General features: G+C 49.3%; 2 protein-coding genes across 3 annotated transcripts; one reads left to right on the top strand and one right to left on the bottom strand.

Annotated features, from left to right (window-relative positions):
- Window positions 1–6,055: 6,055 nt before the first annotated feature.
- On the top strand, window positions 6,056–8,290 carry LOC149401426 (uncharacterized). Its single transcript, XM_089610707.1, has 3 exons — window positions 6,056–6,178; window positions 7,736–8,059; window positions 8,153–8,290. Exons 1-3 carry the CDS (start codon window positions 6,056–6,058, stop codon window positions 8,288–8,290), a joined length of 585 nt encoding a protein of 194 aa, XP_089466833.1.
- A 36-nt stretch (window positions 8,291–8,326) lies between these two features.
- LOC149401425 (uncharacterized) lies at window positions 8,327–9,914 on the bottom strand. Of its 2 annotated transcripts, none has more exons than XM_089613599.1 (2): window positions 9,545–9,914; window positions 8,327–9,472 (listed from the first exon to the last, which is right to left on the bottom strand). In XM_089613599.1, exons 1-2 carry the CDS (start codon window positions 9,905–9,907, stop codon window positions 8,807–8,809), a joined length of 1,029 nt encoding a protein of 342 aa, XP_089469725.1. In that variant the 5' UTR covers window positions 9,908–9,914; the 3' UTR covers window positions 8,327–8,806. The 2 variants fall into 2 exon arrangements, with proteins under 2 accessions (XP_089469725.1, XP_089469727.1); XM_089613601.1 differs by having other exon boundaries at window positions 8,327–9,409.
- Between the last annotated feature and the right edge of the window lie 1,100 nt (window positions 9,915–11,014).

Genomic DNA, 11,014 nt, shown 5'->3' with positions numbered 1-11,014 from the left:
ATTAAAACTGTTAAAAGCAATCAGTTGTTCAACAAGTTATTCCACACGTTAGTTGAACAACTATCTTAATCACATGAAGTATTTTCAATTGGTATCAGAGCAGATCACTCAATTCATAGAGTGTGATCTGGTTTGTCTGCTGACGTGTTTTAAGATAAGCATGAAGGAGAGACAGAGTATTGGGCGACCTCTGCTGTTGAAAGGGCACAATTATGGTTACTGGAAAGCTAGGATGAAAGCATTCCTTAAAGCAATTGAAATAATGTTTGAAGTTCTGTTGCGAATGGATGAAAGGCTCCGACTACGACTAATAAGGATGGAAACGTCACTGACCTTCCTCAAGACCAGTGGACAGATGATCAACATAAAGAATTTATGGGAAACTCCAAAGCTATGAATGCCATATTCTCTGCTGTTGATGAGAACATATTTAAACTTATCTCCAAGTGTAAAATTGCAAAAGATGAATGGGATATTGTTCTTGTTGCTCATGAAGGTACCGACAAGGTCAGATAACAATGTCTCCGAATGCTCACTACCAGGTTCAAAAATTTTAATATGAGAGAATATGAGACCATTGTTGAGCTTGGTGCTATAATATATGATATTTCTAATAAGGCATATGCTTTGGGAGAACCTAAAGGAACACAAGCTTGTCAGCAAGGTGCTGAGGTCTCTTCCAGACAAATTTGACATGAAGGTGTTGTTGTTGATGAAGCTCATGATGTCAAGAACATGCAACTTGATGATCTTCTGGGATCCCTCAAGACTTTTAAGATGAAATGTATGGTGAAGGAACCTGAAAAAAAGAACAAGGGTTTGGTTGTGAAGCTGAAAGCCATGTAGAGAATGAAGATCAAGAAGATGTGTATGATCAAATTGTTCTCTTGGCCAAAACAATTGGCAGATTTATGAAGAAGATGAATACAAGATGAGGAGAACATGGGCAGCACTCTACTCCTATCTCTCAGAATATGAGAGATGGAAATTATCATAGTAGGAACATATTTGAAGATACTCGAAATAACGACAAGTGTGAAAAATCTAAGGGAATCCAATGCAGAGAGTGTGAATGATTTGGAGAAGAACAAGTCGTATGTTGCTAACTGGAGCAATATTGACTTTGACAGCAACAAACTCGATGATGAACTATTCTTATGGCTTTTAATGTAGTCACATACTCTAGTACCAGCAAGAAGTTAGTTGATCATCTTCTTGAAGAAGTGAGCAGTGATGATGATGATGAAGTCACCGAGGAAGATATAGTCAAGAACTACTACATGCTTAATGAAATATTGCTGGTTGTGATAGAGTGCAATAAGAAGCTTGTTCTCGTTTGGAGCCGGAGTTCTGTTGGGGTTGGTTCATCCTCATAGCCATGTTGGAATTGATCTAGGGTTTAAGAAAAAGTTTAACGCTTCGGGTAAGCGGCGGAATTTAAAAATTTTCTTTTAAACGAGTAAAACGATTTTACTAACCTAGACAAGGTGCAAGTAAGTGTAAATAAAAACTATTATGAGCATTATAAATTTACTAACCTTTTTAGAAGCTTGAATGTTGAGAAGCTTTTGAAAAGTTGCAATGTTCGTCTCCCCTCGCAACACGTCTCTCTTCTTTCCTCGGCAACACGAGCAACCACGACAGTTTCTATCACAAGAATCACTCGAGAGAAAAGGAATCAGTGAGTGGGCACTTTTAAATATGACGACTCGAGAACAAGTCTCAAAGTCGAAGAGCTAAAATTACGAGGTCAAATGAGGACCTAGGTGCCAAAACAAAAACGAAAAGAAAACTAGAGAGAGAGAGAGAGAGGAGAAGTCGGCCACCACAAGGTCTAGAGAGATAAGCTCTCGATCTCTAACTTATGTGGAATGAATAAAATGAGAGGAATGAGAGCTCTATTTATAGGAGAGGTTTTACCTTCAATAAGGTAGTTTCCTCTACTATAAAATATCACATATTCATGAGCAAATATTTCCCTTTTTCTATCCAAGTCATATGGCCAACAAGGGCCTTCATGACTCTTTGGATTTCTTTCCTCTTTTATTCTTTGCTCTCTCCTTGCTTGTGTTGGCCGAAATCCCATTGCCTTGTTTAGGAAATTTGTTTCCTTTTTTTCTTTTGGCAAGTATCTTCATACATCAATGCACAAAATAAATTCCTCTTTCTCTCTAGGGTATGCACGAAATTGGCCTTCTAGAACTTGCTTCTAGATGTTTCTTTATTTGTTCATGACAATATAAGAAAAGCCCATTAAGAATTTTCAATTAAAATTCTATGAAATGAAATTAATCCTCAAGGCCCAAATTCATCAATATGGCCGAGTGGTTTAAATCATTTGTCATCATATGACAATGTCAAAAAATTTATTGACATTCATTTCGTCCTATGTCCAAAAAGACAAAAATACCTTTTTGACCATTTTCGTAAAACTTGTCTCGTTCTTGTTTTGACTTAGCTTCCAGTTTAACTATTCCTACTCGATATGATTTGTGATAGTGACCTCATGGATCCAAATGAACAAATCTTGAGCTAAATACTTGGACTCAAAAGTTCACAAACATTTTCCAAGTTTAGCTTAATGTCAACTGACTCCACTAAAGAGTTGACACTGAAAATCTCTCGGTTCAAATGAATTTATTTTATACTCAAGAATTCAACCTAATTGCAATGAGTGGATCCACTTAATATTATCTATGTTTACCCTTCATGAATATCATCAGCTAGTCGGGATTTACAAAATTACCATTTTACCGGTATGTCCTTGGATTTGTTTCCTCTTTTGTTTGCTTCTCCCTTGACTCATTTGGGCGCCCACCTTGTTTCCTCTTAGGGGAAATTTGTTTCCTATTCTTCTTTTGGCAAGTATCTTGATACATTTATGCACAAAATAATCTCTCTTTCTCTTGGGTATTTGGGCGCCTATAGCCTTCTAGAAAGAGCTTCTAGAAGCTTTTCCATTTGTTCATGACAACATGAAAAATGCCCATTAAGAATTTTCAATAAAATTCTTATGAAATGAAATTAATCCACAAGGCCCAATAAGACTAATATTGGCCGAGTGAAACATGTCATTAAATGACCTTGCCAAAAAATTTATTGACATTCATTTCATCATATATCTCAAAAGACAAAAATACCCTTTTGATTATTTTCGTTCTTGTTTTGACTTAGCTTCCAGTTTAACTATTCATACTCGATGTGATTCGTGACAGTGACCTCATGGATCCAAATGAACAAAGCTTGAGCTAAATACTTGGACTCAAAAGTTCACAAACCTTTTCCAAGTTTAGCTTAATGTCAACTGACTCCACTAAAGAGTTGACACTGAAAATCTCTCGGTTCAAATGAATTTATTTTCTACTCAAGAATTCAACCTAATTGTAATGAGTGGATCCACAGAATTCAACCCTTCATGAATATCATCAGCTAGTCGGGATTTACAAAATTACCATTTTACCCTTCTAGCTGTTATTTCCTCACCTCATTTGTCGCTTGTGAATAAGTTAGAAACAATGTATTGACGAGGAGCTAACAAGTCACATTGTTTCATCCAAAAGAGTCAAGACTCAATTTGGACACTGTCTATCCGGCAGGGGAGAGACGAGATCTTGAGGCAATACCTCGCTCAATTCACTGAAGAATCCCACAAGGTCGACGGGTTCGACGACAATGACGCCATCACGGCGATCACAGAGGGAGCTCGCATGGCGGAGTTGATGTCGAGAGCCCACACCTACATGGGGATCGAGGACTACCTCGACGGCCGTAAGTCTTGGGGACAAAGCGGTCGCCGTCGCGACGATCAAGACAAGGACCGTCCCGACCCTCGAAAGAGGAGGAACAAGGGAGGCCAGGCCCCTAATGGTCGCTCCCACCCCGGGCCGAGACCCTCACATGTCGATAGCTTTCGAAAGTTTTCGGCATTCACCCCTCTGAACACTCCGCAAGAGCGGATCCTAGCTCTGCACCGTGACAAGCTAGGAAGCCCCGCTCCTCTCACGAAAGATCCCGCGAAGCGGGACCGAAGTAAGTTATGTGAATACCATCAAGACCATGGGCACCTGACGTCCGAATGTTACCAGCTCAAACGTCAGATCGAAGCCCTCATTCAAGACAGGAAACTGAAGGAATACGTCCTTAGAACGATCGGGACGGCCGTGGCAAACGGAGAATACCCGCGGTAGGAAAGGAAAGGTCCGGTGACGGTTACCGTCACAGATCGAACGGCGAACCAAGAACCGGAGAGCTCGCAAATGCACGTCGTGGGCTCGATCATGGGTGGCCCGGAGTTCGGGGACTCGAGCATGCAAAGAAAGAAGTACGTGCGAGAAGTCTCCCAGGGGAAGATAGTGCACTACATCAACCACACGTACGAGGCTCCCCCTCCGACCCCGTTCGAGTCCATGTTCTTCACTAACCAGGAGGCGGTGCGAGTGCTCCACCCGCACAATGACGCGATAGTCATCTCGGCCCTTTCGCCAACAATCTTGTCCGGAGAATCCTGATCGACAACGGCAGCTCCGTCGACATTATCTTCAAATCGGCTTTGGATAGGATGAAGCTGACCGGACTGAGACCGACCCCGATCTCGACCCCACTCTTCGGCTTCTCCGGGGAGAGGGTCACGACGGAGGGCACCATCGACCTCTCGGTTACCTTCGGGACACCTGGGGGGATCGAGGTCATCTACGTCGTGTCATTCCTGGTTGTGGACCAGCCATCGGCGTACAACATCATTGTAGGCCGCCCAACTCTCAATCGGTTGAAGGCCATAACTTCCACCTACCTCCTAATGATGAAATTCCTAACCGAGAAAGGAATCGCCATAATGTTGGGAGACCAATCGATGGCAAGGATGTGCTACATTCAAGGTGTGGATGGTAAGGGGAAGGGGAAGATGGTGAGCACCGTCTTCCAGCTCAGAGACAAATTCTCGTGCAAGATCGAGGAAGGGGGCACCTTCGGGGAATTGGACCAAAGGGACGATGTCGAGCGTCGGAAGGTGGAGACACCGGATGACCTCGTTCCCGTCGTGCTGGACGATGCCAAACCTGACCAAGTAGTCAAGGTAGGCGCCCAGCTCCCGTCCGAAATCCGACTTCAGCTCGCAGCCTTCCTCCGCGAGTTCAAAGACGTCTTCGCGTGGACACACGCCGACATGCCGGGGATCGACCCCGAGATAATGGTCCACCGTCTCAATGACGACAAGAGGGTGACCGAACGTGTCCAACCAAGACGAGCGTTCAGCGGAGAGAGGTATCAGGCCATTAGTGAAGAGGTCGACAAGCTTCTTGCCGCCAACTTCATTAGGGAGGCGGAACACCCCAAGTGGGTGTCCAATGTAGTCATGGTGAAGAAGCCTAACGGGAAGTGGCGGATTTGTATCGATTACAAAGATCTCAACAAGGCCTGCCCAAAAGACAGCTTTCCTCTCCCGAGAATTGAGCAACTCGTGGATGCCACGGCGGGCCATGAGCTGCTAAGCTTCATGGACGCCTACTCGGGTTACAATCAGATCCGCATGCACGAGCCGGATCAGATCAAGACCACCTTTGTTACGAACCGCGGACTCTACTGCTACAAGGTCATGCCATTTGGCCTAAAAAACGCGGGTGCGACATATCAAAGGCTGGTAAACCGAATGTTCGCCAACCAGATTGGCAAAACAATGGAGGTCTACGTGGACGACATGTTAGTCAAAAGCCTCAAGGCCCACGACCACGTTCGAGACCTCAGGGAGATGTTCACAATCTTGCGGCGCTACAGGATGAAGCTCAATCCCAATAAGTGTGCTTTTGGGGTTGAGTCCGGAAAATTCCTGGGCTACATGGTGAGCCGCCGCGGGATCGAAGCTAATCCCGAAAAGATCAAGGCGATCTTGGACATGAGGTCGCCACAAAAAGTCAAGGAAGTACAGAGTTTGACGGGAAAGATCGCCGCCTTAACGCGATTCGTTTCCAAGGCAACCGACAGGTGCCAACCATTTTTCAAAGCATTGAAGAAGACTAACGGGTTCGTGTGGACAAAGGAGTGTGAAAAGGCGTTCCGCGAAATGAAAACCTACTTCACCTCTCCTCCGTTCCTTGCGAAACCAAGCGACGACGAGATCTTGTATGTCTACCTCGCGGTTTCCGACAAGGCTGTGAGCGCAGTCCTAGTGCGCGAAGAAAACAAGGTCCAATGGCCGGTCTATTATGTAAGCAAGGTGCTCCTCGACGCCGAGACTCGATACCCGAAAATTGAGAGATTGTCCCTCACCCTTGTCATGAGCGCGAGAGAACAGCGCCCTTACTTCTAAGCGCATCCAATCGTGGTGCGCACGGGACATCCCATCGAGAAGGCCTTACAAAAAGGGACCTCGTCTGGGATGGCCGTATGGTCCCAAGAGCTGGGCGAGTACGGGGTCGAGTTTCAACCGAGAACGGCTATCAAAGGCCAAGCCCTCGCCAACTTTGTGGCCGAATTCACCAACGCGCCCTCAACAGACAAGGCCAACGAAGACAACGAGAACGAGGAAGACAAGGAAAATGACCACAATGGGTCGTCGAAGAAGAGGACCATTGACCCGACAAGGCCGGTCTGGCACTTTCACGTAGATGGCGCATCGAACGCTCGGGGGGTTGGCGCCGGCGTCGTGCTCACAAATCCCGATAGGGAAAAACTGAGATACGCCCTGCGATTCGAGTTCAAGGCCTCCAACAACGAGGCATAGTACGAGGCTCTGATCGTTGGCTTGGAGTTGGCAAACAAGCTAGGAGTCCAAAACCTGCGCATCCACTGCGATTCACAGTTGATTGTGAACCAGGTTAAAGGCGACTACGCAGCCAAGGAGCCAAACATGGTCGCATATCTGTCAAAGACTCAGAAAAACCTGGAGGCCCTGTCATGGTTCGAGATAGTCTAGGTTCCCCGAGAGGCGAACGTTGACGCCGACGCCTTGGCACGCCTTGCGTCTGGAATAGAGGAGGAGGGAAAAGGCAGTGTCCCGATAGAAGTACTAACTCGACCCTACATCCCGAGAGGCGACCTAGGGGTGGTCGCCGAAACCCCACCCCCCTCATGGATGACGCCACTCGTGGAGTACCTCAGGCGATGAGTCGTCCCTGAAGACAAGGAAGAGGCTAGAAAGCTGAGAAGCTTGGCGCCGAAATACACGATGAGGGAGGATAACCTATTTAAGAGAGGATACTCTATGCCCCTTCTCCGATGCTTGACCGAGGTCGAGGCGAAGAAAGCACTCCGCGAGGTACACGAAGGGGTGTGCGGAAACCACGCTGCCGGACAGTCTTTGGCCCTGAAGCTGCTAAGGCTCGGGTACTTTTGGCCTACCTTGAAAATGGACTCCCACAAGTGGGCCAAAAGATGCGAAAAATGCCAAAGGTTTGCCCACATCCCGCGCCAAGCGCTGGCCCCACTGTGCCCGATCGTCGTGCCTCGACTCTTCGCAAAGTGGGGAATCGACCTCATTGGTGAGCTACCTACGGCCCCAAGACAATACAAGCATGCGATTGTGGCTATCGATTACTTCACAAAATGGGTAGAGGCCGAACCGTTAGCAAAGATCACGGAGGCGAACACGACTAACTTTATCTGGAAGAACATTGTCTGCAGCTTCAGAATCCCCGTATCGATCGTGACCGACAACGGAAAACAATTCGATAATGCACGCATCCGAGACATATGCTAACAGTTGGGCATTAGCAAGACTTTCTCCTCTCTCTGTCATCCTCAGGTCAATGGTCAAGTCGAGGCCGTCAACAAGACAATCAAGGAAAACTTGAAAAAGAAGCTGGACGAGAGAAAGGGGGCGTGGGCCGAGGAGCTCCCCATGGTCCTCTGGGCGTATCAGACTACCGCGTGGAACGCAACCGGCAAAATCCCTTTCGCGCTTGCATTCGGCGTCGAGGCCGTGGTACCCGTCGAGACCAAGCTGCCGACTTTCCGCATCGAAGAGTTCGAGGAAGCCGCCAACAACGAAGCAATAAGGCTCGAGCTGGACCTCATAGACGAGAAAAGGGTGGACGCGCTCACTCTCCTCGCCGCACAGAAGAGGAAGGTCAAAAAGTATCACAATTCGAAGGTCAAGTTGCGAAAGTTCGCCGACGGGAGCCTGGTCCTCAGAAGGGTGTTCCAAAACACCAAGGTGCAGGGAGCGGGAGTCCTGGGTCCCACCTGGGAAGGCCCGTATCGCATGCACCAAGCCATCCATGGTGGTACATACGAGCTCGAGAACCTGGAAGGACTCGTGTTCACTCATCCATGCAACGCCGAACACCTGCGGCAGTAACTACCAATAGAAGCCCGCTCCCGATTTCCTTATGTTTGGTTTTTTTCATTTTATTTCCGGTTTTAGTGAAGGACAATTTCAAATTTAAATAAGGCCAATGGCCTGGGAATTTAATTTTTGCTTATTTCAACATAGTAATGGGATTACATTTCGCCTCAAAAACCGTTGTCATATGCTATTATAATTTTTAGTATCCTCTACGAGAACACAAGAAACTCGGGGGCTAACAAGTAACAGGTAACAGGCACACATTTTTCGCGCGACGCTCTTGCTCGATTCCACGCTTCGCACACCGAAAGGTAGCGAGACGTCAACGGGTCAGATCCGCACACCGGACCTCTGACCCTACACATCTTTCGCGCGACGCCCTCGCACGATTCCACGCCTCGCACATCGATAGGTAGCGGGGCGTCGACTGATCGCGTCCGCGCACTGGACCATTGATCCTGGCAGTCAAAACCCAAAACGTGGTACGCGTACCGACAGGTACCGCGCTCATTGGGAACTGCGCTTGCTTCAAGCCCGTCCTAGCACACAACGAGCACGTCGATTGAGCAGCCTCCACGGGAACCTGGGGATGCGGGTCATCTGTCTGTGGCGCTCGTCCAAAGGAGGAAACATGCCGTCGAAAAAGGAAAAGGTGGTCCTGCGAGACGCGTTCTCCTTCGCGGTCGCATCTCGAACCCGTACGGCCGCCACGTAACGAGCCTCTTCCAAGGCAAGGTCCCAATCATCCTCTAGATCCGCCCTGGATCGCACGGCATCGTCCTTTTCCTCAATGAGGGTCTCCATCTCCAGTAGCAGAGAGTCCCTCTCCCTCTTCGCCCTGACGTGAGAGATCTCGCTCGCCGATAGCCGTGCGTGGATGATCTTTAGCTCCTCGTCTCGGCCTGAGAGCGCCGCTTGAAGTTTCTTCGTCTCCCCCAAGAAAGTGTCGGCCGCTTGTGCCGCCTTCTCTCGAGACACCTGTTCAGCCATACGCAGTGATCTCTCGGCGATCAATTCCTCGGGGGTTCGCTTCGACTCCTCCTCGAGCGCCTGGAACTCCTGGGCAGTCCGAACCCCCACTAGAGCGGTGGCGTGGTCGACCGCCGTGCTCTCCATGTCCCTCTTCATGATCTGCATTCGCCACAACAGGTCTCGGAGAATGTGGTTGCCTCGTTCTTGACGCGCGAGCATCAGCTAAGGAGGGTGATGTACGTACAATCAGGATAAATGTGATGGCTGTATGTGAGTCAAACAAGCGGATCGTACCTTTCGAGCGTCGCTGATCTCGTTTTGGAAGTACTCGAGGTCGCTCGTTGTCAGGAGACATTTAAAATCTCGCAGAGAGGTTTCAAGGATTCCCTGGGAACATTGGCCTCTCAGCTTCGCCGCCTCCGCTAGGAGCATCGAATCCATGCCGTCTGGCGCTGCCAACGTATGAGCACGCTTATGGCTTGAGGGTGAACCGAGGGAGATCAATGACGACGGTCGCTTGTTCGAAGAGATCGCCTCGTTCCTCGCCCGCACCGGTGATCCCCCGCGACGAGCCTCAACTCGGGAACGAGCCACGGCCACAGCTTCGGCAGTAGGTTCAACCCTTGGCACCCGTGCACGCGAATGATCCCGATCCATGGTATCTGTCAAAAAAGAAAAGAAAGGGCGTCAATCGGTCAGAACGTAACAATAAGCATAAACAATAGAAAGCTGCGATAGCACAAAAGCATATATATGGTTAGTACCCCCCCGTCGGGGATGGGGGCAGACGAACCCTCCGCCTCAGACTCGGGGTCATCCACGACCTCCGCGCCAAGGCTAGGGCGTCGGGGAGCTTCCTCGCCAGGCACGAACCATCCGGTAGTCGCCATGAGATCCGGGGATTCGAAGAGCGACCCTTGTCACCTCGAGTCCGGAATAGCTCCAATCACGAGCGCGAGTTCAGAGCTCTCAGTGCCGCGGTCGGCCGGGAAGTCGGCCGCGGGGCCAAAGACGAGAGGCGCCGTCCCAAAGACGGATTCGGATACCCACACCCAAGGATAACGGTGTTTGGAAGATAGCTTGGTGAGTATGGGGAAGTGCTTGCGATGTTGGACCTTGTAGAAGCCGGGCTTCCCGGGGACGTCGTAGACGGACTCAAGATTCCTGATATCGTCGACCATCACGGCTCGGCCCTTCGCTCGATGGAGCATCATGTGGCGCGCCGCCACCACACGGTAGAAAGATGGAGACATCTGCGACACGTGAACGTTCAGTCCAACCAGAAGATCTTGGATCACGGGCTGGAAACGTAGCCGTAACCCCCCACAGAGACTCGCCTCGTGGATAGCGGCGTATCCCTTTCACGGACGAGTCGGAAGGTCGTCGGGTAGCGGTCACAATAGCGATACGGATGACGGAATGTGGAATCGCTTCCTCAAGCCCCGGAAGCTGGCAAGTGAAAGGGAGCTCGAGAAGTCGACCCCGGAACAGTCAAAGCCGTCTTGAATCACCGATTCCCCGATAGGGAATGATCAGGCACACTCCTCCTCTCGGGCGGTCAAAGTACGCACTTCGGCCGCCGACGAACGAAGTAGAAGAGACTCACCTGAACCTTCCGGGTTCGCTAAGTCTTCAAGGCCAGTCGGAGCGTCCACGGCATGACCCATCGAGTCGGCGAGATCGACGTCTTGGCGCGCGCCCGGGCCGGCGAGGCGGGCCGCCTCGCCCACACCCGAGCCGGCCGATTGGGTCCCCTCGCCTACG

This window comes from Urtica dioica, chromosome 4 (assembly GCF_054948205.1).
Source record: "Urtica dioica subsp. dioica isolate 48M chromosome 4, U.dioica_male_clone48M_v1_H2, whole genome shotgun sequence".
NCBI classification, from domain to species: domain Eukaryota; kingdom Viridiplantae; phylum Streptophyta; class Magnoliopsida; order Rosales; family Urticaceae; genus Urtica; species Urtica dioica.
The sequence above is the reverse complement of the archived record's forward strand: the minus strand, read 5'-3'. Positions and strand labels throughout refer to the sequence as shown.

Coding starts and splice junctions, on each gene's coding strand:
- LOC149401426 (XM_089610707.1), top strand. CDS start 6,056: ATGAAAACCTACTTCACCTCTCCTCCGTTCCTTGCGAAACCAAGCGAC. Junction 6,179..7,735: donor TAGTGCGCGAAGAAAACAAG/GTCCAATGGCCG, acceptor TGTCATCCTCAG/GTCAATGGTCAAGTCGAGGC. Junction 8,060..8,152: donor TCGCCGCACAGAAGAGGAAG/GTCAAAAAGTAT, acceptor ACCAAGGTGCAG/GGAGCGGGAGTCCTGGGTCC.
- LOC149401425 (XM_089613599.1), bottom strand. CDS start 9,907: ATGGATCGGGATCATTCGCGTGCACGGGTGCCAAGGGTTGAACCTACT. Junction 9,473..9,544: donor AGATCAGCGACGCTCGAAAG/GTACGATCCGCT, acceptor CACCCTCCTTAG/CTGATGCTCGCGCGTCAAGA.